The sequence below is a fragment of the Pteropus alecto genome, unplaced genomic scaffold, assembly GCF_000325575.1.
Source record: "Pteropus alecto unplaced genomic scaffold, ASM32557v1 scaffold81, whole genome shotgun sequence".
Classification (NCBI taxonomy): domain Eukaryota; kingdom Metazoa; phylum Chordata; class Mammalia; order Chiroptera; family Pteropodidae; genus Pteropus; species Pteropus alecto.
Genome location: NW_006433378.1, coordinates 16,371,833 through 16,396,392, shown reverse-complemented (window position 1 = coordinate 16,396,392; position 24,560 = coordinate 16,371,833). Strand labels below are relative to the sequence as shown.

General features: G+C 37.8%; 1 protein-coding gene and 1 long non-coding RNA gene across 4 annotated transcripts in view; one reads left to right on the top strand and one right to left on the bottom strand.

Moving 5' to 3' along the window:
* The window catches only part of MRPL39 (mitochondrial ribosomal protein L39), a 33,092-nt gene extending 18,397 nt beyond the window's left edge, over positions 1-14,695 (top strand). For 2 of the 3 annotated variants that reach the window (XM_025044228.1, XM_025044226.1), the window contains exons 10-11: positions 10,655-10,786; positions 12,417-12,570. In XM_025044228.1, the coding sequence (XP_024899996.1) occupies positions 10,655-10,786; positions 12,417-12,482 (198 nt within the window). In that variant the 3' untranslated portion in view covers positions 12,483-12,570. Of the gene's footprint in view, positions 1-10,654; positions 10,787-12,416; positions 12,571-13,027 lie in introns of those variants that run through there. The other variant, XM_025044227.1, reaches the window with a different exon arrangement.
* LOC112476816 lies at positions 4,564-19,713 on the bottom strand. The gene is made up of 2 exons (XR_003045216.1): positions 17,987-19,713; positions 4,564-7,317 (listed from the first exon to the last, which is right to left on the bottom strand). It is a non-coding gene; the product is annotated as an uncharacterized LOC112476816 (long non-coding RNA).
* Between the last annotated feature and the right edge of the window lie 4,847 nt (positions 19,714-24,560).

Here is a 24,560-nt window from a genome sequence, read left to right as displayed (position 1 = left end):
AGAAACAACCCTGTCCTCTCCTGCTCCCTAGATGTAACACTTTAGCATATTTTCCCCTTTTAGTCTTGTACATGTGTAAACATATATGTACAATTACAAATATAATCTTTTAAGAACATAAATAGGATCATATTAGTTGTTTTCATTTTTCACCATGTTAAAGTGAGACATTAAACATCCTTGTGTGAAAGTGGCAAGTGTTTTGTGGATAAACTGAGTATTTACTGAATTAACTGAATGTTTCCTGTATGCTGGCCATTGTGATAAGCCTTTCATATGAAACCTCTTATTTAATCCTCACAACAGCCTGTTGAGAAGGTGTTTTCATTTGGTAAACAAAGAAACAGCGCAGAACTGGCAAATAGCAAAGCTGAAATTTGGACCCAGATAACTTCACTCACATGCTCTTATGTACTACTCTGCACTGCTCACATATAGGTAATTTTGTAGGAATAAATTTCTGGTGGTGGAATTGTTGACAGATGCTACCTGATCCTAGTCTCTAAAAGGTTTTGCCAAATGACAGTCCCAACAATAGTGTCCGAGAGTGCCTGTTTCCCCATGCATTAGACAAGTCTAGTTTTTAAAAAATACTTTGCCAAAAAATTTCTTCCCGTTCTAGTCTGAGCGTTTTGTTTCTGGGCTTGGTGCACAAGTTTCATCTGAAGATTTATTTCTTCACCTAGAGTAGGATTGTTTACCTAGAGTCCATATCATCCTGTTCATGGATTAACTTTCTCATGTGCGAGAGTCCATAGTCAGTTCCATCTTAAGAAGAAGTGTTGAAGAGGTGAGCCCTTTTATGCTAAAGTAGCTTTGTTTTGTAACTTGTATTTGATCAGCTTTTTGGCTAGATATAGAATTCTAGATTGAAATATAATTTTCTATTAAGACTTTGAAAGTAACTCAGTTATCTTCTGGCATCGGTTGTCCTTAATGAGAAGTCTGATACCAGTTTGATTTTTATAGCCTGTTCTTTGCAAGCCTGCCTTCTTCCCCACCTCCCATCCTGCCACACACACTTGTATATACTATGGACACTTAGAACCTTCTTATTCTTGGTGTTATAAAACACTAAAATTTTATTATATATATTTAGATATTCAGTTATTCTTGGTACTTTCAATTTTGACATCTCTCTTGAGCTCTAGGAAACTTTCTTTTTTAAAAAAATATTTATTGCTTTTTCTTTTTCTCTGTCTCTTTAACACAGTTTAGTTGGGTTTTGGATCTTCTGTATTGGTCTTATGTATTTTTCTCCTCTCATTTTTCTTGCATTTATATTCTAATCTTTTAAATTGAACTTCTTATTTGTCAAGCATAGTTTACTTGTTGAAAGCTCTTCTGCTTGTCCATAATATCCACAGTATATCTTTGTGATCTTTCTAAAGATACTAAAATAATTATATTCATTTGTTCATTCATTTCCTAGGCCCTGGATTATTTTTTTTACTCTAGTGACAGATTTTTTGCTTATTGTAGCCTTTCATGTTTTAGGCAGATTTGGCTGCTCTAAGGATGAAGCTGGCTATTATGATGAGGATTTTATAAATGCTAGAATGAAGAGATGGTCGGTCTTGGCAATCAATTTCTATACTGACTGCTGTCATTCTTCCACTTATTTTATAAGAGATCCCTCCAACATTTTAAATGGTGACAAATACCTGGATTCAGACCCTTCTGTATTTGAAGATAGGGGATATGGAGTACAGGTCAACTGTTTGTGTATGGACCTTTCACTAACCGCTTTCTTTTTAGCCTCTTTTTCTGTCTTTTGTCTTCTACCACCTCTGAGCTTCTCTAGGCCCTGCTGGGCAGATCTCCCCTCCACATGCATTCTGGGTGGTGATATCCTCTGCTGTTGCATTGGTCACTTTACTTTCCATCTTCTAGAAATTGGTCGAAATTGCTGCTGCTGCCTTCCTCTTCTAGTCCCTTTCTTGTTTGTGGATTTATACTTTGAATTTTTTTCTTGAAAAAATTCTGAAATATTTTGAGTGTACCAATAAGAAAACAAACCTTTATTTGAGTGTATATTTTTCATGCTTTTTGTCACCTTGCACTGCTTGTACACATGGCCACTGGTAACTTCTCACTTTATGGATCTTAATCTCACCAGGTGGAAAACTGAAAGCTAATTTCCTAAATTTCCTTGTAGCTAGGGCTCAGAGGCTTACTGATTACCCGTGTGACACTGTGAAAACAGGGGCACATGGGATCTTTTTTTTTTTTTTTTTGCTGAGGGGAACAGTAACATTATTTCATCAGTGTCTGTCAATGGTTGATTTTTAATTTCTGCTATTAATGTTTCACCCAGTAAGCTTTTACATACATGATTCTACATGTGTACTAGTAGATCTGTAATAAAAATTCTTATAGGTGGTCCTATATATATTTTAAGTATTGATAAGTATCCTTTAAAAACAAATTTATTCAACGAGCAGATTTTAGATTTCATATATGGGTAAATTTATTGAAAGAAAGGGAAAATATTTAGTTTTAGGGGAATCCTCTACTGAAATGTTATTTCTAAGGGCTCTGGAAGTTGGGTATTATTATGGCAAGCCTGCCTGTGGAGATAAAAAGGAAAAATTTTCATATTTTTACACTGTATGTAAAACTTTTATTGAGCCTTGCCTAAGGTCATGTAGCTGGTATATGGTGATTTGAACTCAGCAGTCTGGTTTCAGAATCCTTGCTCTTGAATCATGGGATTTCTTAAAAGTGAATATGGAGACTGCCTTCTTGATCTGCAGAATTTAAGAAAAGCCAAGTTGATGCTTTGGCTTTCTGATGAGTTCATACAAGCCAACTGAAAAACAGTCCTGTGAGCAGGGACAAACACGCATGCTAGGCACAGAGTCTCCATATCAGAACAAGCTGTGTTTCCAGAGTCAGTGGGGACTTAGATACATTTTCCCATTCCACTTAAGCAACTGTAAGCAATGCCCTGAGCCAAGCAGAATACGGAAAAGTTTAAAATTATATATCTTACAGGAGCTCATGATGTACAAGAAAGGACAACATATACCCAAATAACAAATATGGAGCTAACTGTGCAGCACTTTCTTTCATAGAAGAGCTAGCACTGTACTTTGGGAGAACTGAGGAGAAAGATCACTTCTGGGTGTGGCCCTTTTCCGAATTCATTTCCTGTATGCTTGGCATGGGCTAAAGGATCAAAAGTTGCTCGGCTGTCAGCATTTGGGAAAGGGTAGGATTTTCTTAAGTGGATACTTGTGTATAATGTTTGGCGAAGCCTTGGCATCATGGGGTGAGAGAGTAAGATAGAATGACAGTGATATTTCATGATTGTTTCATTAATCAGCCTACTCTGCACAGCAGGAACTGGCACTCAATCCCTTCTCACTGACCTTCCCTAACTTGCTCTAAGCAACAGCTGATAGTTTGGGCCTTTATAGTACAAGATCACTGAGTGGTTGTAGCTGGTGGTAGAACACAGGGTGACTGGTTTCAGTGGGGGATTTTCATGTTGGGTAGATTTTGAGATGGTTAGGATATTTTTGGTGGGGAGGGATAATGGAACCTGAAATTTAATTACTGCTGTCTTCCAAAAAGCAGCATTATCCCTAGTTGCCATATCAACAGTAGTACTAGGTATAAACCAGTTTGTCCGAGTTGGTTTTTGAACCACTTATATCTGTATCACTTGGTTAGCCTGATAAAAGGCAGTTTCCTGAACTCCATTACAGAATCAGAATCTCTGGACATGGGAGCCTGGGAACCTGTATCTTGACAAGTTTCTAAAGTGAGAATAACTACTCTAGCTCTTCAGTTATATGTAGAGCTTTTCAAGCTTTGTTTGCTATAATGAACTTTTATTTGCCAAAAATCACTTCTTTGAGCCTATTGGTATAAAGTGAAATGTTCATTGTCTTCATTTCTCTTTTTACAGCTGGACTTGGAATAATAATGTTGTATTAAGTTAGTAGACATTTGAGTGGGATAAGAATGTGTAAGATGGTGTATCGACCCTCAAGGTTATCACTTCTTCTAATCATTCATACACCAAAACAAATTATGATGCAGTATGTTAAGTGCTAGTGAACTGGAAAATTACTGAGCACTGCAGGAAGGGTGGAAGAGTGATCGAAGTTAGAGAAGACATCATTGGGATGATATTAGAAATCCACCTCAAATCCATTTCTTAGGTGGTTAGGAATGCATGTGTTAGCCAGGTGGAGACTAATACTGGAACACATATTTGTTAAGACACAATAGTAACAAGAAAGAAGAATCCCCTTTATGCGAACGTTATTTCCTAATTGGTATCGCTGTGACAGAATTTGAAATCTAAAGTGGGAAGCTGAATACTTACATGCAAATTTTAAATGTTGGTTTCATTATTTTCTAGTCATTGTTGGTTGAGAATCACATAATGGGTCAGCTTTTTTTGAGTGCTTCCCATTTATGGACTCTATTTTCTTCAATCTCCTTTTTCTCTTCAAGCTTTCCTGCTTTGAGATATTGGTCATCTTCTAGTTTAAGAAAATTTTCAATTTTCCATGTTTTCTGTATATTCGTCAGTCCCTTGAACCACACTTTTTTTCTTCTTATTCTATTTTTTTACTTTTTTTTTTTTTTTTTTTAAGCTACTGGGTCTATCTAGCTGCTGACAGTGAATAGGAAAGGCCTGGTCTCTCATTCAGCAAGTTTCTGGAGAAGTAGGTCGGATCCTAGAGAACCTCCCTGACATTCAATTTTTTTCAAAGAAACCATGTCCTGCATAATTTAGTGCCTCAATTCAGCATTCTGTGTACAAAATTGGGTTCTTTTTACCTTTTCTACCACAGAATCCACTTTTCCTTCAATCACCCTTTGTCACTTCAAAACACACACACGCATGCAGGCATACACGCTCACATTCACACTTCTTTGCTACTTAACCCTTCCCCCAAGCCAAACCCAGACTTATGCTCCAAGAATTTTTGGAATGACTGAGGCTATTGGTCAGGAGGAGTCGTCTAAGACCAGATCAGGAGCTAGAAGCCTAGGAGAGTTGGGCGTCAGAGAAAACCAAGTGATCCTGGCAGCATCTAGGTTCCCTGGGTCGTCATCATGGGATTATGGATAATCTGCTATGGTAGATCATTTGATTTAGATGACTGAAATAGATATAATGAACATGGTTTTAAAGGTAGTGTTTAACCCTTAATGCATAATAGGTATCGTGCTCTTTATATGCACTATTTTATTTAAGCCTACCATCCTTGTGAAACATATTCATCATTTTACTGGTGAGGAAATTGAGGCTTAGAGAGATTAAGTAACTCAAGTTTCATGTAGTGTAGTCTAGTACTCTTCAAATAATGCATTCCACAGCACAGTTTTTCTTAAACTTCCTTTTTGATGGTCATAGCTTTTCATTGTAACAGCAGAAAGGCAATACTAGATTAGCCTGTTCCAGGCCTGACATTCTGGGACTTTGTGGCTTTATGCAGCAAGTGGGATTTTGAAGAATTGGGACTCAAAACAAGGACTCTTCTTATAGATAAACAGTATATATAAAATGAATAGTCTGAAGAAACACCCTTGAATGTGACGCATATACCTGGGGCTCCATGGAGCCAGATGTCCATTCCAAAGGTTAAGAAGAGAATCTATCCTGGCAGCACACACAACTTGAACACAAAGCGGGGCTGGGCCAAGGGAGTACCCTCAGTAAGCGGACTATGTCCTAGGAGTCGGGAATGTTACCCTTAGGATTCTCGCAATTTTCCCCCATCGTCTTGTGTGTGTCTGTGTCTGTGTAAACAACTTCTGAAATTAGATTGTACCTCGCAAAAGAAAAAGTCCAAAAAAAAGTTATTTTAAATAGCTAAAGACTCAAGAGATTTATTTGGTTATAGTGCATAACTTTGACGAATGTGAAGAAGAGTTGCTAATACAAGCATACACTAAGTATGCTAACAATTACAATTGGTTATTTGTAAGTGATATAGTTAATTATGGAGAAAAATTGCATAGAGGTCCAAACCTTAAAAATTCTATCAAATCACTAGCTTTTTTCTAACAGAGTGGGAGGAACTGTTCTTGGATTATTTTACTATAACATTAAGGAAGCACTTTATATTTTACAAAGTTCTCTATCTTATGTATGCCTCTCACTAACTATGTAAAGTATTAGCCCCATTCTGTGGATTAGAAACAGGCTTGGAGAAGAAAAGTGGATTTCTGACCCAATGGGTCTGAGAATTATGTGGCTAAGCTATTAAACCTAGGTTTGGGATCTAATTTCAAATATAGAATTTTTACAATTAAATCTTTGTATTTTATAGGAAAAAGATAGGGAGTTGGCTCTCAGACATCATTTACCATTCTACTTGTTAAAAAGCATTTCATTTTTTAAATACAAATTCAATGTGATAGCCTTTCAATTCCCCCTTAAGATTCAAATATAAGTATTATTATTTTTTTAAATTTATTTTTCAATGATAGTTGACATACAATATTATATTAATTTCAAGTATACATCATAGTGATTAGACATATACCTTACGAAGTGATCACGGTAAGTCTAGTACCCATAGTTATTACAGTGTTATCGACTATATTCCCTAAGCTGTACTTTACATCCCTGTGACTATTTTTATAGCTTGCAATTTGTATAACATATTAATTTCAAACTGAAGTTGTGTAAATAGAAAATTATTACATAGTGGAAATAACAATTGCTAAATCTTTTTTAAAATGTTGCTAGATAATCTATGATGTAACTGGAGGATAGTAGTCCTAATTTCTAACAAGAAAGATATTCTAGAAATTTGTTTCAAAATGTATTTAGTCTGTATGTCTTCCAGTCTAATCATTAAAAGTGCTTGTAAACAATTATAATTAACAAACCATAACTTAGAATTAAAAATGACATGAATACATTTTCCTTTAAACATAAAAACAGAAATGTGGACTTGAAGATTAAAGTAAAAATGTTCGCATTCAGAATACCGCTGATAAATCTTTTAAATGACCTGACTCTTAAAACTTAATTTAAGGTAGAACATCCCAGAGGCCAGATTATGATTAACAAATTAAAAAATAATAAAGTCTGAAGTCTAAGTTTATCCAGCAGGGCGACTCATGCTTCTTTGTCATCCTCCCACGGCAGCCATTTGTTCCATGTAAATGCTAGTAACAGGCATCATACCCTGTTAATGCTAACATGTAGGAGTCAGTCGGAGGTAAAACCCCTATCACGATTAGCATTAACAGCATACCGCCTACAGCGCACCTCCAGCATTCAGAGGATGAGGCACAAAGAATTTAAACCACAGATTTCCCCTTCCTGGTTTGCGCCACCTGCAAGACAGAGAAATGGTTGTGTATGTACTTGCAGTTATAAAGTTGGATAGAATAGAAATCTGAAAGCAAAAATGTGTTTTCTTTTTAAATGAAAGAGCTCATTAAATCCTAGGAAGTAATTTGTTGAAAAGGGTAAAAAAACTGGCAATTTGATAACATTTTTACCTTTCAATGTAAAGACTCTTTAAATATATGTTTTAAATTCTGTAGTTCTGAATTATTTACACATATATATATCATCTTTACAACAAAAACAACACCACTCTTTAAAGTTCCCAAATACTAAAATCCAAAGGGGGAGTCGTTGAGTTCTGACACAGTACTACCTTTTCTGATTTATAACTCACTGGGGAACTACACAATTTAAGTAAAAGGACAAAATATTCAAAATAGTACTTTATGATTTATGAGAATTAAAACCGAATTAACCTGTTTTACAGAGGCAGAGTTTGGGCTAGATTTTCATTCTGTAATAAATAGTTGAGATTTTACCCACAAGTGTATCCATCGTAAAAATGTCCCCCTCTGCTATTTAGAGATTCCTTTGGGGAAAGCATTACCCAGTGACTTTGGTTTTGATCTACGTAAAGGAAGTATGACTTAAAGAGTGCTGTGTCTCAAAATAATTGTCTTAAGCAAAGAGTAGATAAAAAAAGAAAAAGCTGAATTTGCTACTTCCTGTTACAGTATGATGTTACTAAAGTGACATTTCTACAGTTTCTGATTTCGATGTTACTCTAGTAGAACCTAGAAGTTAGAATATCATTCACATATGTGGTCTCTTTCAGTACAAGAGGGGAATCACCTTCTCTTTTATTTAATCATGAAACCAGCTAGATGTAAAATTGTGATTAACTTCAAAAGAAACGTATAAAGTTAAAAATTCCCCAGTGAATATATTTTGACAGGGCAGAATATCGTGGTTTGGAAATTTCCAAACCAAGGAAATGTATCATTCTTACTGATAGTAATTTTTTTTTTAGCTTTCTGTTTTCTGAGATGAATTAGTATAATGATAAAAAACTTTGAACTAAATGACGTCAATTCAGGATTTTAGTTCATCTTACTGATTTTCAGTCAGTAAAGATGTAAAAATATGGACTTTTTCCCCCACTCCACAGTAACTTGGACAAAATACTCAATAAATATATATTAATATCCTAATGTTAGTTCCTCCCCAACCAATATAATTAAACCTTTTCTTAAAGAGATATGTTTGTTTTGTATTTAAGGTGAATTGCTTGCATGGTATTCTACCCATAAATTTTCCTCCTGTTCTTTAAAGGTGACATCTGAGCACAGGTATTAAAAGAAACACTTTTAGTATGATAATTGGATTTTTTTCTTTCATCTTTTTTCACTATACATATGAATTGCCCAATTAGAGTGCTCAAAAAAGTGACAAGTGTTTTTCACAATGTGATATACTATGTTAAAGATTCTAATAGCCTTTATTTTTTATTAGTTCAAACTAAAGTTTTTCTGAAATAAAAAGCATCACACAGGTGCCCTTTTGGTCTCAATGGTCAAATGAAAACTGTGATACCGTGTTATCCAGACTGCTTAGGCATGAGGAATTCCTAAAACTTCAGAGAAATGAGCAGTTTGTCTAAATATACTATACAATCAAATCTTCTTTAAAACATAATGATACATGACAAACATTAACCCCGATAAACCGAATAAAGGAGGAAATGTTTCAGAATAGTTTTTAAAAAGGTATATTATGTAGACTTTTAGATATTAGAAAGACCAGAAGGCCATTCACCCATCCTTGTTGAAGCTATGCTCACTTTCAGTGTGTTTGACTGGGCTTGCAAGGAGCACTCAAGCTAACCAACAACAGAATTGCTATGTGTCCAAGTAGAAATTAGTGATCACAGCCAACAAAGGCTAGTCTATTAGCTAACGCATTGGGCAGAGGATGATGTCATGAGGTAATAAAAATGAAGTGACTCTTTCTGGAATCAGTACAGCCACCCAGCTGGTACAGTGGCAGAAGAATTCGATACAATTTATACTGAGCAATCAACAGTGACACCTGCTAACCATTTGATAAGAATGTGACAAGCATAATTTACAATGTATAGCAATACAAAATAAATTTTATGGATTATACCATGTAAATTAGAGTGAGAGTCTTGAGGGTGATTTTAAAGACATACTTCAAACCCCCTGACTCCAAAATACTTTTAGGCCCACGACATGAAGTAGTCATTGTCACTATAAGCTTTCCTATAGCACAATTCTTTTCAGTAGTTGAGGATAGGTATCAAGTTAAATGTAGTACTTGAAAGAATTCATTACTCAGTAATGAATGTCAAAACCATTCCTTCTCACCTTGAATAAAAACCTACCAAATGAAGTCCTAAGTATACACTAGATAAATAATAATGCCAGATATCTCTGAACTATGTGGCAGGTCTACTTTTCTTCTGGTAGTGAGACCTAAACTGAAGGTAGCACTCTGGGAAACTTTTCCTTAAATGATGCTTTTCTGAAGGATGACTTTTTTTTTTTAATAATTTCAGTATATCCTTTATTCTTACCTTATTGATTAGCCAGAAAATATGTTACCAGACATATATTCATAGTGGAATAGGTCCTAAGTTTGTCACTAAGGATCTCGTTTCACATGAGTCATAAGTTATATCCTTCCTCAATTTTGTAAATTTCTATATTTTCTTATTTTCCTGGTTATTCTCAGTACCAATCAATTAATATTTGCATACCAAAAGAACTGTATGCCATAAAGTTTTCTTTGAAAAAAGTCATAAAGGTTCAATTTCTTAAACAAGCCATCATGACACTCCTGATTTTATTCACCCTGAAATGTACAAATATTTGGAAACTATTAATTTGTTGTTACAAGGTGTACACCTATTTCTTCTGAAATGCATAATCCTATATTGATGTAGCCATACAAATTGTAGCTGCGAAGCCATTTGAATAGGTGAAAAGCAATGTAATTATGCTTTAGAAAACTAAAATGATTGTTTAGATAATTTCCTTTAAATATTTTCCCATTTTTATTTAATTTTTCTTATGTACCAATAAACAAATGTAATTATTAAAATAGGATTCAATGTTGATTCCTATTTGGATCAATTCACTAAAAGCAACTTAGGATATAATTGCATAAAAAAGCCATATCTGGCTTTCTCACCAGACTTATTCTGATTCCTTATATATTATTAAGTTGCTGTTTGGTTTAGGTCATGATAGCTAGCAATGAAGATTAATGCAGGTATGTAAAAATTAGGATCCTGAGAAAATTTGGACTTGTCATAGTTAATCTTTGGAATGACAATTTCTTGATTACCTTTTGGCCCAGGGTCAAAAGATGAAGGTGACTGCAAACATGATGCCCCAAGGACCTGGCCCTCCGAAAATTCTACATCTGTCTTACTGCTTCATTTCCCTTCTGCTTAGTCTGAGTTCCTTACCATTAGAACCAAGGTGGCAGGTAAGGTTTCAGGTAAACTGTTCTTGAAATGCAATTAAGTTATTTGGAGAAGGAGGGAAGGTTGGGATTGAAGCCCTGCCCATCGACACATCAATTTAGACTTGATTATTAAGTTAGTTAGCTAGTCATCTTTGAAAGCAGAGGACCTAGGGTGAGCAAGTCTTAATAGGGATAAAGAGCGATTTATAGGAAAGATGGGGATAGACCCAAAATAGTTTGAGAGCTCATCCTTTTCACTCCCAGCATAAAATAGCCAATTAAGTATTTAAAGCAATAGCATTTAAGTTTTAGTTTCAACCTCTATACATGTTATACAACCTCATATAAATGTTTCTCAGTAATTCTTTATAAAGGGCTTCAGTATTCTCTGACCAAAAGAAATATTCAGGTGACTGGTTTTCTGAAATGTGTTTATTCCTGTGAATTTTTTTTTGTTATCACATCTTTTCTGTAGAATATGATTATTCTGTATTATATCTCAGTAACTCATTTTAAAGTTAGGTCAACTTCTGTGTTGTCAGAAGATGGGGAATAGAATATTATATTTCCTCTTGAATTCACATGAGTTCTATCATTAAAAAGGGATTGATGATATGGCAGGCTGATTAAAATGGTAACTGAGGCCATGCCCCAGTTAAAAGTAGAATGGATTGTTCTGTAGGAATGATCCATATCCTGACCTCTTGAGGAAAGATTAGATTCCATTTAAGAAAAATTCCCTGTATAAGACATTGCTGGGAAAAAATTACGAACTCACTGTATCATGATATTTTCTTTCTACAAAAATCTAACATTCCTTCTCTTGATAGTTCTAATTAAGAATTCTTTAACAAAAATACCTACTATTCCAAAATAAGAGCTCTTTATTGAATAGACTGGTTCATACATGAAATAGTTTAATACAGCATAACTTTCTATATTTTGAAATTCAGAAAATGAGTGTTTTTAAAGGTATATGCTAGGTTAGTAATTTTTAATACATAAAACTAAGAGAGGTACGTTTGAACTGCCTCAAGAGAAAGCTAATGTGGATATCACAGGATCACAGTGAAAACATAGTGAGTGACTATTTAATTGTGAATGCACAAATGAGAGGATATTGGCCTCAGAGATTATTCTGCTTTTCTCAATTTTAAAACGAGAAAGTTTTTACTGAAACCATTTGTGGAACTTATTTACAAACTAAGTAACCTGCCCAATAGTTTTCTCATGGACAGTGATTAATACTTTCACTTTTCAGATAAGGATGTGGAAAAAAACAGGTTAGAAATATTTTCCCCCAGAGTCATTCTGTGGAGTAAGCGAGGAATAGGCTGAGAGCCCGTTTCCATCCTGGGCCAGGGCATCATGGGCGGGCAGGGGGCGGAGGGCGGTACTTACTCAACACCCTAACTAACACTGGCAGCTTCAGGCTTGAAACTTTGGGAAAATATTATCCAATATGGATAAAAACAGGGGTGGGAAGGCGAGCGCTCAGGCAAGAGATGCAATCTATTGCTTTAAATCATGGCCATTCTTATTTCATGATTTACACAAAGAGTTTCCCATATGTCTAACAACTTAAACTTTTTAACATAAAAAGTTTTTGATAATCTCTTTTTCATTTCTAATTTATTTTCAATATCCCCAGCCCCCACCCCAGGAAAAAGGAAATGTGATGGAAGTTATCAACTCTGGAGTGTTTGTCATCTTTTAAGAGTTATCTCTTTTAAGATACCTCTTCTTGAGTTCACAGTGTTTATTCTCAATACTGAGTTTCAATGAAATGCCTCCTTTGGAACTTGGTATGTGTAACCTCTTTGTGAGTTATGAGTATAGGGTCCCCTACATCAAGCATCATGGGAAAAAAATCTTCTTTTCTATTTCTACAAGCCACAGTTCCTATTTTTCTATTTCCACACACCAAAATGACCCTAAGCAAGGAAGAATATGTATGCTAAGAACTATGTTAGAGAAACTGAGAAAAGGTTTGGTTTTGCCCATTTTAAAAGCAGTTTTCTCATGATGCCACATGTATAGGGTACCCTGTGTTACAAGGCGAACATCGTACCATTTACTTCTCATACCCCCATAGCATTTTACTCAGTGCCTTACCATACCAAACGAGGCCTGTTTGGTGCTCCTCAAGGTGTCCTCTCCAGATATAATTTCACACATACACTTAGCCACTAGTCTCCCTTCTTCAAATTGCTCCTCATATACGGACTTGCCCACCTTGCCTTATTTCTCTTTCTCTTGTAGACAGCAAACTCCTGGAGACTCCTGGTGTGACCCTACCTCTCTGCCCTGCTTCCTCCCAAGGTGGTTAGTTCTCGCTCCATCCTCTTGTGGAGCGCTCATCACACTGCACTGGAGCGTTTGGCCCTGGAGTGTTTCAGTAAGATTTTAACTAATATTCATATTCCTGGAGAATTAGTGTAAGTAGAAGCTTATAAATGTGGAACTATATCGATGAGGTTTGTCAGTATTCCAGAATAATAATGGACTATTTACTTTTAGAGGATTCCTGGTGTGGATCTCAGTCCATTATCCCATAATGATTATATTATGGGATAAATGTGGAAAATACTACCAGAAATAGTCATCTGAAGTTGTGGGTGAAGATTAGCTTCCATTCCTGTTTTTAAAGCCACACTTGGATGCCATAATCATGTGTTTTCATCGTGTGAGAGCATGTTCTTATTCTCAGGAGATAAGTGCTAAAGCATTTGGAGGTAAGATGCCAGCTCTGCATATGGACATAGAGAGAGAGATAGATGGGTAGAGACAGAGAGAAATAAAGCAAATGTGGTAAATGTTATCAATTACTGAATCTAAGGGAAAGGTCTAGTGGTGTTATTCTGTTTTCAGCCTGCTTGGGTTCCATCCCTGACCCCAGAAATGCTACTAGCTGTGTGATATCTGGCTAGTAGCATTAATTAACCTCTTTAAGTCTTGGTTGCTTCTCTAAAAATGGACATAATGATAGAACCTACCCACAAGGTCATTGTGAACATGAAGTGATACAATGAATATAAGGTATTTAGTCAGGTGCTGAGCTCATAATCAGGATTTAATGGATGTCAGCCATGGTACTGACATTAGTCATGAATACTTGCGAGTACCTATATCTATCTGTACACCTATCACATGTTGCATTTATTGTTTTAAAAGTGCAAGTCAAGATACATTTACTACTACTCTACAGCTGAATCATTATATAAGTTATAGGTTATCAAAAAGCCAAATCAAAATAATTCTTTGCTCTCTTAATCTCTTAAGTCATAAGTAACTGCTGAAAGGTACGACAAAATGTTTCCTTGGAAATAATTTTCTAAAGTGTTTTATTAGTTTTTCTTTGGGTTAAGAAGAAAAATGCATTCTGAAATGGCGAAAAACTCTTTAAAACTAAACGATTTTTTACCTTGTCAAGAAGTTTTAGAGACCACTTTGGACTTACTTTACTTTCTCAGACTGCTTTTGTATCCCATATTCCAAACTGGTTTCTTGAAATATACAAGATCATAAATGTATACTAATAATTGCAAATGCTTATACAGGGCACACTCTGGGCCAGTTATTAGTTTGACTGCATGATGTACACGGACTCATTTATTCCTCATAAGAGTCTTAGGAATGAGTACTATCATCTTCTACATTTATGTCTGGGGGCCCTGAGGCACAGGTGAACGGCCAGGTTAAACAGTGGGATGGAGGAGCACTGCTAAGACACAAACTCAAGTACTATGCTGGCCTGATGGTGGACGAGCGACATAAAAGAGCATGGCATTTTGTTAAGACAGCCAGGAACCTATACTGTGTATAGAACATTCTCATTTATGGAGAAATGGCACAAACATCATTGCATGTCATTTCACCTTATTTAGATATAGCATCACAATTTCATTAAATCAGCTGTTTGATATTCTTTACTAGTAATTTTTCCATCTGCCATTGCCTTAAGCCCATGTACCTGCATGTGGATATCGTTTTTTAGAATTGGGACAGATATTCACAATCTGTCAAAAAATCATGCCTCTTGACCAATGTTAAGCCTAATTTTCTGGCAAGTATGTCATCGTGTGTAAAGGCAGGAATTGTGCCTTTTGGTTCACAGTGTTCTTGCACATTGCTGAGAGTCTTAGAGTTGTGAGTGAGGATGCTGAACTGCTCAGATGTGATGTGTTGATCTGAGGACGAATGTGCCTTAGGGTGGTTTTGCCTGAAGTCCAAAGACAAGATTGATGAAAAGAGCTTAAGCACTTTATGCGGGTGAAAATTGTGCAGCAGTGATTAAATTGAAAGTGCTGCATTTCCTTGAGAATTTTAGATAAAAAGAATAGATGTAAGAAAGATGTAGTCAGTGAAAAGGTGAGATAAAGAGAGGCTTTTCAAATTTTAATATTTTTCCTTGAGAAAAAATGTTTCACAATTTTGTTAGTCCATCCAATTTCAGCAAAAGTGTGACAGTTTTGAAGCCAGTAAGATCCGTGGAAGGCCAGCATACATTCTCTAGTCAATTATACTAGTATTTAGTCTGATTCACTTTGAACATAGACGATATGAGTTCACTGAGTCCAGCTGTGTTTTAGGAGATATATGAAAGTGAAGTAAAGTGGTAGTCATACTTGAATCATAAATTTCATCAGTTTAAGGGACTTTAGAAATGACTCAGTACCCTCTACCCATGTTAGAGATGTGAAAAATGAGGCACAGGAATCTGCACAGAGTTGGGACTAGAAACCCGCCAAGGTTCTCAGACTGGTGCTCTTCCCACAGTACCAGGCTTCTGCACTGTGGGCTGGAGGTCTAGCATCAAAGCAATAAAGCTATTAAGATCAGTAGCTTCAGCTAAGCCATAGCCAATAACTCACAAAAACGTAGAGACGCCAGTGAGTCAAGGATAGAGGTGCTCAGTCTAGATGTGAGGTAGAGTCCACACACCACTCTCCAACATTCAAGCTATTTAGTCCTCTTAGGTTTACAAAAGGGGTAATAAAACTACCCCAGGAGTGTCATGGCTGAGATTTAAGGAAGCCTGGAGCCCACTGACATGAGTGCAAAACTGTGTGTGAGGATGTACTTAAAAAAAAATTGAGAAAAACATAGATAACCTCCATTAGATTTGAAGTAGGGAAAAAGGAGTAAAGAACCGTTACTCTAAAATGAAAAACCTCCTTTAAATTAAATGGTAGATCTTAGGCATGACATAAAATAGCTGATGAAAAAAACTTTTCAAAGTTAAAACCTAAGGCTTTTTTGGGTGGATTTTTTGATTCACAGAAGACTGATTTGATGAGCTATAAAGAAAGATGGTTATTAATTTTCCATGTTTGCTATTGGAAAGAAAGTGAAATTCACAGCACATTCTAACTAGTTTAAGTATTATTGTTACTGCATTTAAAATGATATCAAATTGCATAGCCATGTCCTGTTAGTCTTTCGTCTAACTTATAGATTTATGAGAATAGGGCTCACTCACTCTCTTCTGTCTCATCTCCAGCATCTACAAATAGTGTCTAGCACAGGCAGAAATGGTGATGGCCTTCCCATAAAGAGAATGTGGCACTTAGGGATTTTTTGTTAAAGACCAATCTTATACTTTTTACACATGATTAGTCAGGTAAAAACAAGAATAGAACTTTGAGCAAATGCCACTGTTCTGCCTTGAAACAGTGTAGGTCTCAGACAGCACTCATGTTAATGTGTGTGGTTAGGAAGTTTGTTCCTGTGGTCAGGGGGGCTGACCTACAGTGTGAGAGAACTTGGTTATTACTGGCCATTACAGAGTGGTCCATGCAGCAGAAGTAATTACTAAATGTGCTTTGGTCCTCTGAAAGAAATCAGGGAGGCAGCAAAGTATGATGGAAATAAGCCTGCACTGACAGACAAAAGGCCCTTGGTCTGCACTCCGCCCCCACAGCCTGCATCCCACATCTGTACCTAAAAGTAGGCTTTACACTAAGGACCTGGTGACCTTACTAGAGAAAACACAAATTATCTGAGCCACAAGTCCTCATAGAAAAATGGGGATAACACCACCTACTCTGCCAATTCCCTATCATCATGGCTATTGAATTAGACAATAGGCAGGAAATTGCCATGTCAACTTTTTAGCTTATAATATTGTTCACATGATTATTAAACGTTCAGCTGCCCTAATTGATTTAGATTATACATTATGTGAAAGCCATATAAGAGGCACTGCAGAGGAATGAATGGAGATAATAAGGGGTAACTTTGGCTTTGAGATAGCTACGTACTGTCGTGTAAAAAGTACATCTCCACTTGACCTCATCTGTTTGACACAAAATATAAACTAACTTATGAGCATCATTAGATAGATACCTTTGGCCTCTTCAAATCGCGGGATCCTGGATTTGCTGTATGATGTTGGAGAAATTACTTTACCTCTCTGGGCCTCAGTTCTTCATTTTTAAGGGTTGGATTCTAGCTTATATCTTTGTCAGCTGTCAGCTTCAATAATTCCAGGTTAAATTTTATTCATAATCATCCCAATATGCCTGCTTTAGATGATATAAAATTCAAAAGACCTAGTCCACCCTTGGGAGCTGTAAAATGCGGAGGATAGACAACCACCAGGGTTTTTGTGAGAATAAAGAAAAATAAGCAATGTGCTCTGAAAATACACCCTGGCATGATGGGAGCAAATAAACACAGAAGCTCAAGGAACATTTGCTCAGTCCTCGTGTCTATTAAATGAAGACATTGGTGTCTAATATGTTATGATTCTAACTTTTATAAAGTATATTAATTACTTTTCAAAATAAAATAGAAAGCTCATGTTTTGAAGGCAGTCCCATTTGATCCGCCCTGCCCCTAAGTGTGTTTTGCACACTCGTCTGGCCGCTCCAGCTGCTAATCTGGTCCAGGGCCAGGTCATAGGTACCTCCTCTTCCAACTAAGGAAACTGCGGAGAAGCTGAGTGCCAAGTCTTTATCACCCTCCCTTCTCCTCGCCCCTTCCCCCCAGGAATCCCTTCTTGAGCGACCTGACCTCCGGTCCCGGGTGAGGTCCTGCGGACAGCGCCCCTCAGACCAGCTCTTGCAGGCGCTCGGGGCCTGGCTGGGCGCTTGGCGGCCACGTGCGCGCCACCCCCGCCCCTGTCGTCTGGCGCCAGGACCATGGCCCCACAGCCCCGCCGCATCCCGGCTCGCGAAAGAAGAGGGCAGGCGGAGGGCTAGGGCAAAGTCTGCGTACCTGTCGGGCTGGAGGGGCCTCCTTCCTTTCCCGTGCGTCTGTGCTGGGGGCTCGGCTCCTGGTCGGCTCCGGTCCCCCGGCTGGAGGAGCCCGACGTGGCGGGGTGCGCTGCGCCCCAGCTCGGCGGTGCACAGGAAGCCCGCGCCTGTGAACATGCGACCCTTTTATAATCCGTTTGTGACTCATAACCGACCAGGCGCCTTTTCTGTAAAACCCCCCGCCTTGCCCCCCTCCTGCCTGTTCTTGGAACCTACAGCTAGAAAAACTTTTTTTCTTTTTAAAGGAAAAGTCGAAAAAGCCCAGTGCCTGGAGGATTGGTGTTTTCCCCTTTCCCTTTCTCGTGGGTCACTCTCTCTCTGTGTTTTTTCTCTCGATACACGCTGCGTACTTTCCTGTCCCCGCTGCAAGGCTCGGACTCCAACCTTTGTTCTTAATGAAAAGGAAACGCATTCAAATGCACGTTCACTCAGGCGGAAGGGAAGTTGCTACTTTTTGCAACTGGGTGGCGGGGGATGTCTTTACACAACCCTTGCAGATGAGAAAGAAGAGGGAGCCGAAGAGAAGCAAGTGGGAGACTTTCCTCCCCAGCGGAATCAGCTGGAGGCAAGAGTGTCCCAAATAGAGGAAGAAATGGTCAAGTGACTTCTCCATGTGATGCTTCCCCTCCTGACCCTTCGAGAGTCAGCGTTTGGTTTGGACGTTCGCGCCTTCCTATTAACCACATTCTATACTTGGGGATGTTAGGGTAAAGGGTTTGACTCTGGTTTGAGTTTGGCCTCACCAACATTCCTTCCTTGCCCCGCTTCCCACTCCCTATGACATACTCCTGGAGGTGTAAGACTTAAGTCATTTTAAATTTGGGTTTCATTGCCTCTCTCTTTACTCACCCCCATCCCACCAAAAGGAGCATTTTCCTGGAGCAGGTCATTCGATACATTGGATAGAAATTAATATAATGGATGGCAGATTTAGACTGCAAGCCTAGTTGAGTTACTCATTCTTGAAACTCGGTTCAATAAACTTTTAGATTTTTCAGGAAAAAAAAATATCAAGGGGAAGTAGGAGGTGGGGAGGAGGAGGGGACCTCAGAAATGGACTTAGCCTCATCACCATGTGACTCATGCCTTTTTGTAGATAAGGCAGGGCCACTGCTGGATCCCACTGCAAGTGTCCTATACTTGGAGTTCTGTCCCAAAGGCAGAAGATGTTTTAGAATAGTTTGTACTAAGCTGATGTCAAAAAATTATTTTTCTCTAGAACCTCTAAATGCATGTCAGAGCACATAGTACTTATAGATAGTTAAGAAATTTGAGAGCATTTTAAAACCCTCTATTCTTCAGATTTCTAATTTTTCTCTTCCTTGTGATTCAAAAAAGAATAGCCATAATCATGATAAAACGTAAAGTATTTACAATGTGCCAGGCTAGGTTCTAAAACTCCTTACGTGCGTTAACTCCTTCAGTCCTCACTGTGATCATAGGAGAGAAGAACCCTGAGGCCCAGAGAGATTACACACTTTGCTTTAGGTCACAGTAAGTAGTGGAGCTGAGATTCAAACCCAGCTCCACCCCAAACTTATGGCTCCCTAGTACAGTCTTCCTGCCTATTCATCTGTGTTGCCTCCGGGAGCTGGAGAAGTGGCAGTGAGTGTGGCTGTGGAAAAAGGAACCCAGATCTCCACCGGGGTGGGTCATACCCCTTGGCTGGTTATAGACACCTGCAAAGCCTTTCCCAATTTCCCTTTTCTCATATTAGGTCCTAGTTTGGGATACCTAGTAATGGTGGATAGGTAAATGGTTTTTTGAAGTCCAACCAACTTGCATTTTGTACTAGTTCTAGCTTTGGACCTGGGATTAAACTCTCTGTGTCTCAGTTTCCTCATATGTAAAATGAGGATAATAACGGCTTCCACCAGGGATTGCTATGGAGTGAGTAGTGGCCCCTGCCTCCAATTTGGGTATTGAAGTTCTCACCCCTAATGTAACTATATTAGAATATAGGGTCTCTGAGGAGGTGATAAAGGTTAGATGAGGTCATAAGAGTGGTACTCTAATCTGTTGGGGCTGGTGTGCTTATAAGAAGAGGTAGAAACATCAGAGCTTTCTCTCCACATTGTACAAAGAAGTGGTCATGTGAGTATACAATAAGTTGGTGGCTGCCTGTAAGCCAGGAAGAAAGTTCTCACCAAAAACCAAATTCTGCTTCATGTTGATCTTGGGTTTTCCAGCCTCCAGAACTGTGAGAAAATAAATGTTTGTTGTTTAAGTCACTCATCTATGGTATTTTGTTATGGCAGTTTTAGCAGACCAAGACAGGGGCCATTGAGGTAAGCCTTTACTCCAATATGACTGATGTCCTTATAAGAGAAGAAATTTGGACATTTAGACAGATTACAGGGATGCAGAGAGGAAAAGTTATGTGAGGACACAGGGAGAGGATGGCAATCTGCAAGCCAAAGAGAGAAGCCTCAGAAGACACCAATCCTGCTGACATCTTAATCTCAGACTTCCAGCCTCCAGAACTGTGAGAAAATAAATGTTTGTTGTTTAAGTCACTCATCTATGGTATTTTGTTATGGCAGTTTTAGCAGACCAAGACAGGGATATAATGATTAAATAAGATGATGGATACAGAGCATCTGCTCCAAATAAATGCTTGACAAACTAAGGGACACTTATTGGCACAAGTGTTCTTTCATAGATGTTGTGGGTTGAATTGTGTCTCCTCAGATTTATATGAAGTTTTAATCCCCAGTGCCTTAGATTGTGACCTCATTTGGGAATAGGATCACAGCAGATGTTAATTATTTATGATGAAGTCTTAGGGTGGGCTTCTCATCCAGTAGGACTGGTGTCCTTATAGAAAAAGTGCCACATGTAGAGAAAGAGACACACACAGAGGGAAGATGGCCATCTATAAGCCAAGAGCAGAGGACTGGACCCGATCCTTCCCCAACGACCTTTAGAAGGAACCAACGCTGCCAGTCCCTTGCTCTTGGACTTCTAGCCTCCAGAACTGCAAGACAGTAAGTTTCTTTTGTTTCAGATGCCTGGTTTGTGTTACTTTGCTATGACTGCCCTAGCAAACCAATCCAGATGTGTGTCCAAGGCCCATCTGGCTGGTGTCCTTATCCCTCCTCATGACTCCTTACGTCTATCAGAGGCTGAGCAGGTCAGACTAAGGTCCTTCCAGATAAGAGTGGTATGTGTTGATATTACTTATTATAGATAATGATGAATAGATTGTGGCAGCTGGCACAACTACATACCAATGAAGAAATCTGGCTAAAAATACCAAAAGTTCATGAAATTCTATAGAAACCACAATAATCACAGAGAATGGTTAGGAACTGGCCTACAATCTCTCTCCTTAAAAAATTAATCATGGAAAAATAAAAAATTCCCAGGACCTTCATCTTGAAGCCCATCCCTTTGGAAGAATATAGGAAGGAGACATTTCTCAGAGTGGATAATGCTTTTCAGATGGTGGTTGAAGAAATAGACCAACATTTCCGGATGGACCAGCTTATTCAATGTAGCACAAAATTTCAGTTCACTCTTTACTCTCTCTATTGAACAGTAAATTGGAGATAATTTATTACTCAGTGAACTTGTGGATGCTCTCTGTCCCTGGGGATGAAGCAGATTAAATTGACTTCCTCTAGACCCCACCAATAGTGCAACCATAATTAATGCCCGAGGCAAAAAATGTTGCCTTCTAGATGTTGAGAATTAATAAATAGTGTTTGTTTTATTTTTCAATCATAAAGCATCAGAAGTTTTTATTTCTATCATAATTTAATTTGTATTCCTTTTACTGTTTATAACATATTAGAGGCTCAAATCTAAAGTTTATGTTTTTCTTACCCACATTTCTTCTGTAAATGGGTTACTTGTTTAGAGGTTATGTGACACTCTTAAATGCTGGGATGCCTTTCCCTTCAAAGGCTAATGGAGTGGCCTTTCTCTTTTTTCCTTTTAAATCTCTTTCCATCACAGTTTGGATGAAGTTTATAAATTATAGAGAATTAACCTTGCAACTGTATCTTTACCACTCACCTCCCTCCCAAAGCACAGGGTAATGAAGTCAAACCTTAAATAGGAGAGTAATTGCAATGAGTTTACGGGCTCTGATTAGCTGTGTCTTAATTGTCTAATCATTTGTAGGCACCATTGTCTCATGAGAATCATTTTGGCTGCATATATGTTGCCTCCTGTAGATAACTTCTTTCATAACCTTAATGGTTAAACTTTCTGATGTAGCCAAAGCCAGTTTCCTCTGAAGCTTTTTCAGACCTGCTGTTTTTTTTTTTTTTTTTTATGTTTTGGGAAGCTAGGTTGTCATAATCTGTTGGAAAGTTTCATGTAATGGTGGAAGAATTAAGGTCTTGGATTGAACTGAGATCTTAAAAATATTTTGATTCATGAACAACATTGTCAGGGAACCATCCTGCTTCCCTGTTTACCGTCATCACATATAGAGAAAATTCTTCTGCCTCCCTACCCCCACCCCTGGCACTCTCTTCACGTAGCCATATTCTTATCTTTACTGGCCTGGTCTAGGGTTCTTAGCTTCAGTTGGTTAATTGATCAGTCACTTGTAGTACATCATTTTCTACTGTCTTTTCTCTCGATCTCTCTCTCTCTCTCTCTCTCTCTCTCTCTCTCTCTCTAAAATGTCCAGGAAGACGTCTATAAAGCACCAGCACTGTCACAAATCACTCTTATGTTCTGTTTCTGCCTGAAGACCAATGTGTACAAACAAGGCACCTGGAATCATCTTGCAACTCAGTGCTGCTCTGATGTAGTTCACTGTCTTAGCCATAACAAAATACCACAGACTGGGGGGCTTAATCAGACTTTTATATCTCACAGTTCTGGAGGCTGGAAAGTCCAAGATCAAGGTGTCAGCTAATTTGGTTCCTGGTAAGGACTCTCTTCCTGGCTCACAGAAGGTCACCTTCTTGCATGTCCTCACATGGCACCTTTCCTTAAAGCATGCAAATGGAGAGAGATCTCTTGCTGTCTTTCTTTTATTATAAGGCCACTAATCCTTTGGATTAGAATCCCACCTTTATGACCTCACTTAACCTTAATTACCTCCTATGAGCCCCTTCTCCAAATATAATCACCTTGGGAGCTAAGGCTTCAACATATCACCTTTAGGGGGAGAGAATCCAGTGAAACATATATGACTTAATATGTTCTAGGCTCAATTATCTCTGAAATAGCAACAAAATCCTTTCAGGTGATTTCTAGTTCAAGATAAATGTAATTAGAAGACCTTATTTTTCAACATGATATATTCAGTGAAGCCTCGAAGGACGTGTAGCTAAAATTCTTCCTTTGGTAGAAATGACCAGTATCTTTGATATTAGTGAACAGAACTGTAGAGAGGCTGATTTCTACTTTACCTTTTGAACACAACTTTTTGTTGGAGTTCCATATATTTATTCTTCTAAAAAGTCTTCTCGGATTTCTCCAGCTTTCACAGTCTAAAAGTTTTATCCCAACTCTTATGACACTGATGGTCAGATTTCTCTATTATTAGCTTTTGTATTTAGTACTGTATCACTTGATTTCATTATTTAGCTGTATTATCAGTGTTTGTTTTTACCTTGACAATGGAAATGTAATGTCCTTAAGATTTGATTCCTGTTTTAGTTACTAAATTTCTATTCCTCATAATTCTTAAAATAGTACTTAGTGTTAAGCACAAAGTAGTTAGTAAGTCCTGCATTAAATTAACTTTCCTAGGAAATGGGGTCAACAGAAAGATAGCAAGTGTATATTCAAAGGTGATCTGAAAGGGGTACAATTTTGAGTCAACCAATTGAGAATCTATGAGTCCGAATAAAGCATTTAGATAATATTAAAATATTTAGTATATTTCTATATATGTGTATTAATAAAATTGCATTGACTTATAAATGTCCTTACTTGAAGAATAACAGAAATTAATTTTCAAGTTCAAAGCTTTTCATTTTGTGGCCGAATTTATTTCTCTCTAGTTTTGCACATCTGCATCTTCAGGCCTAGTGCCACCACCCACGTTATTGCTCAAGCAGCCCTAATTCCTTGCTTTCTCTTACCCCATGTATTCATTTCATTAAAAATTCTATTGACTCTACCTCTAAACCATACAGCTTGACCCCACCTGCTTCTATCCATCTCTACTGCTACCACCCTAGTCCAAGCCAACATCCTCTTTTTCTTAGTCAACTGTATTGCTTCTCTTTTTTCCTTTCTATAATGCATACACAGTCAGGGTGATCTTTTAAAACTCTAACTCAGATATTATATCTTTACTCAAAACTCTGCAATAGCTTGCCTATGCACTCACAAGAAATTCCAGCCTTCTGACCTGGTCTTCAAACTCCTGTAGCATCTGGGTCCCACTTATGCCTTGGACCTCCTCTCCCATGCATTTCTCATTCTTAGTGTATTTCAGCCACAATGGCCTTATTCCTGGAATTCATTGAGCCTGCATCTATCTTAAGAATTTGCACTACCGTGACGACTGAGCTCTTTCTGACTTCATATTCGCTAAATAGTAGGAGGGAAATTTCTGTGAA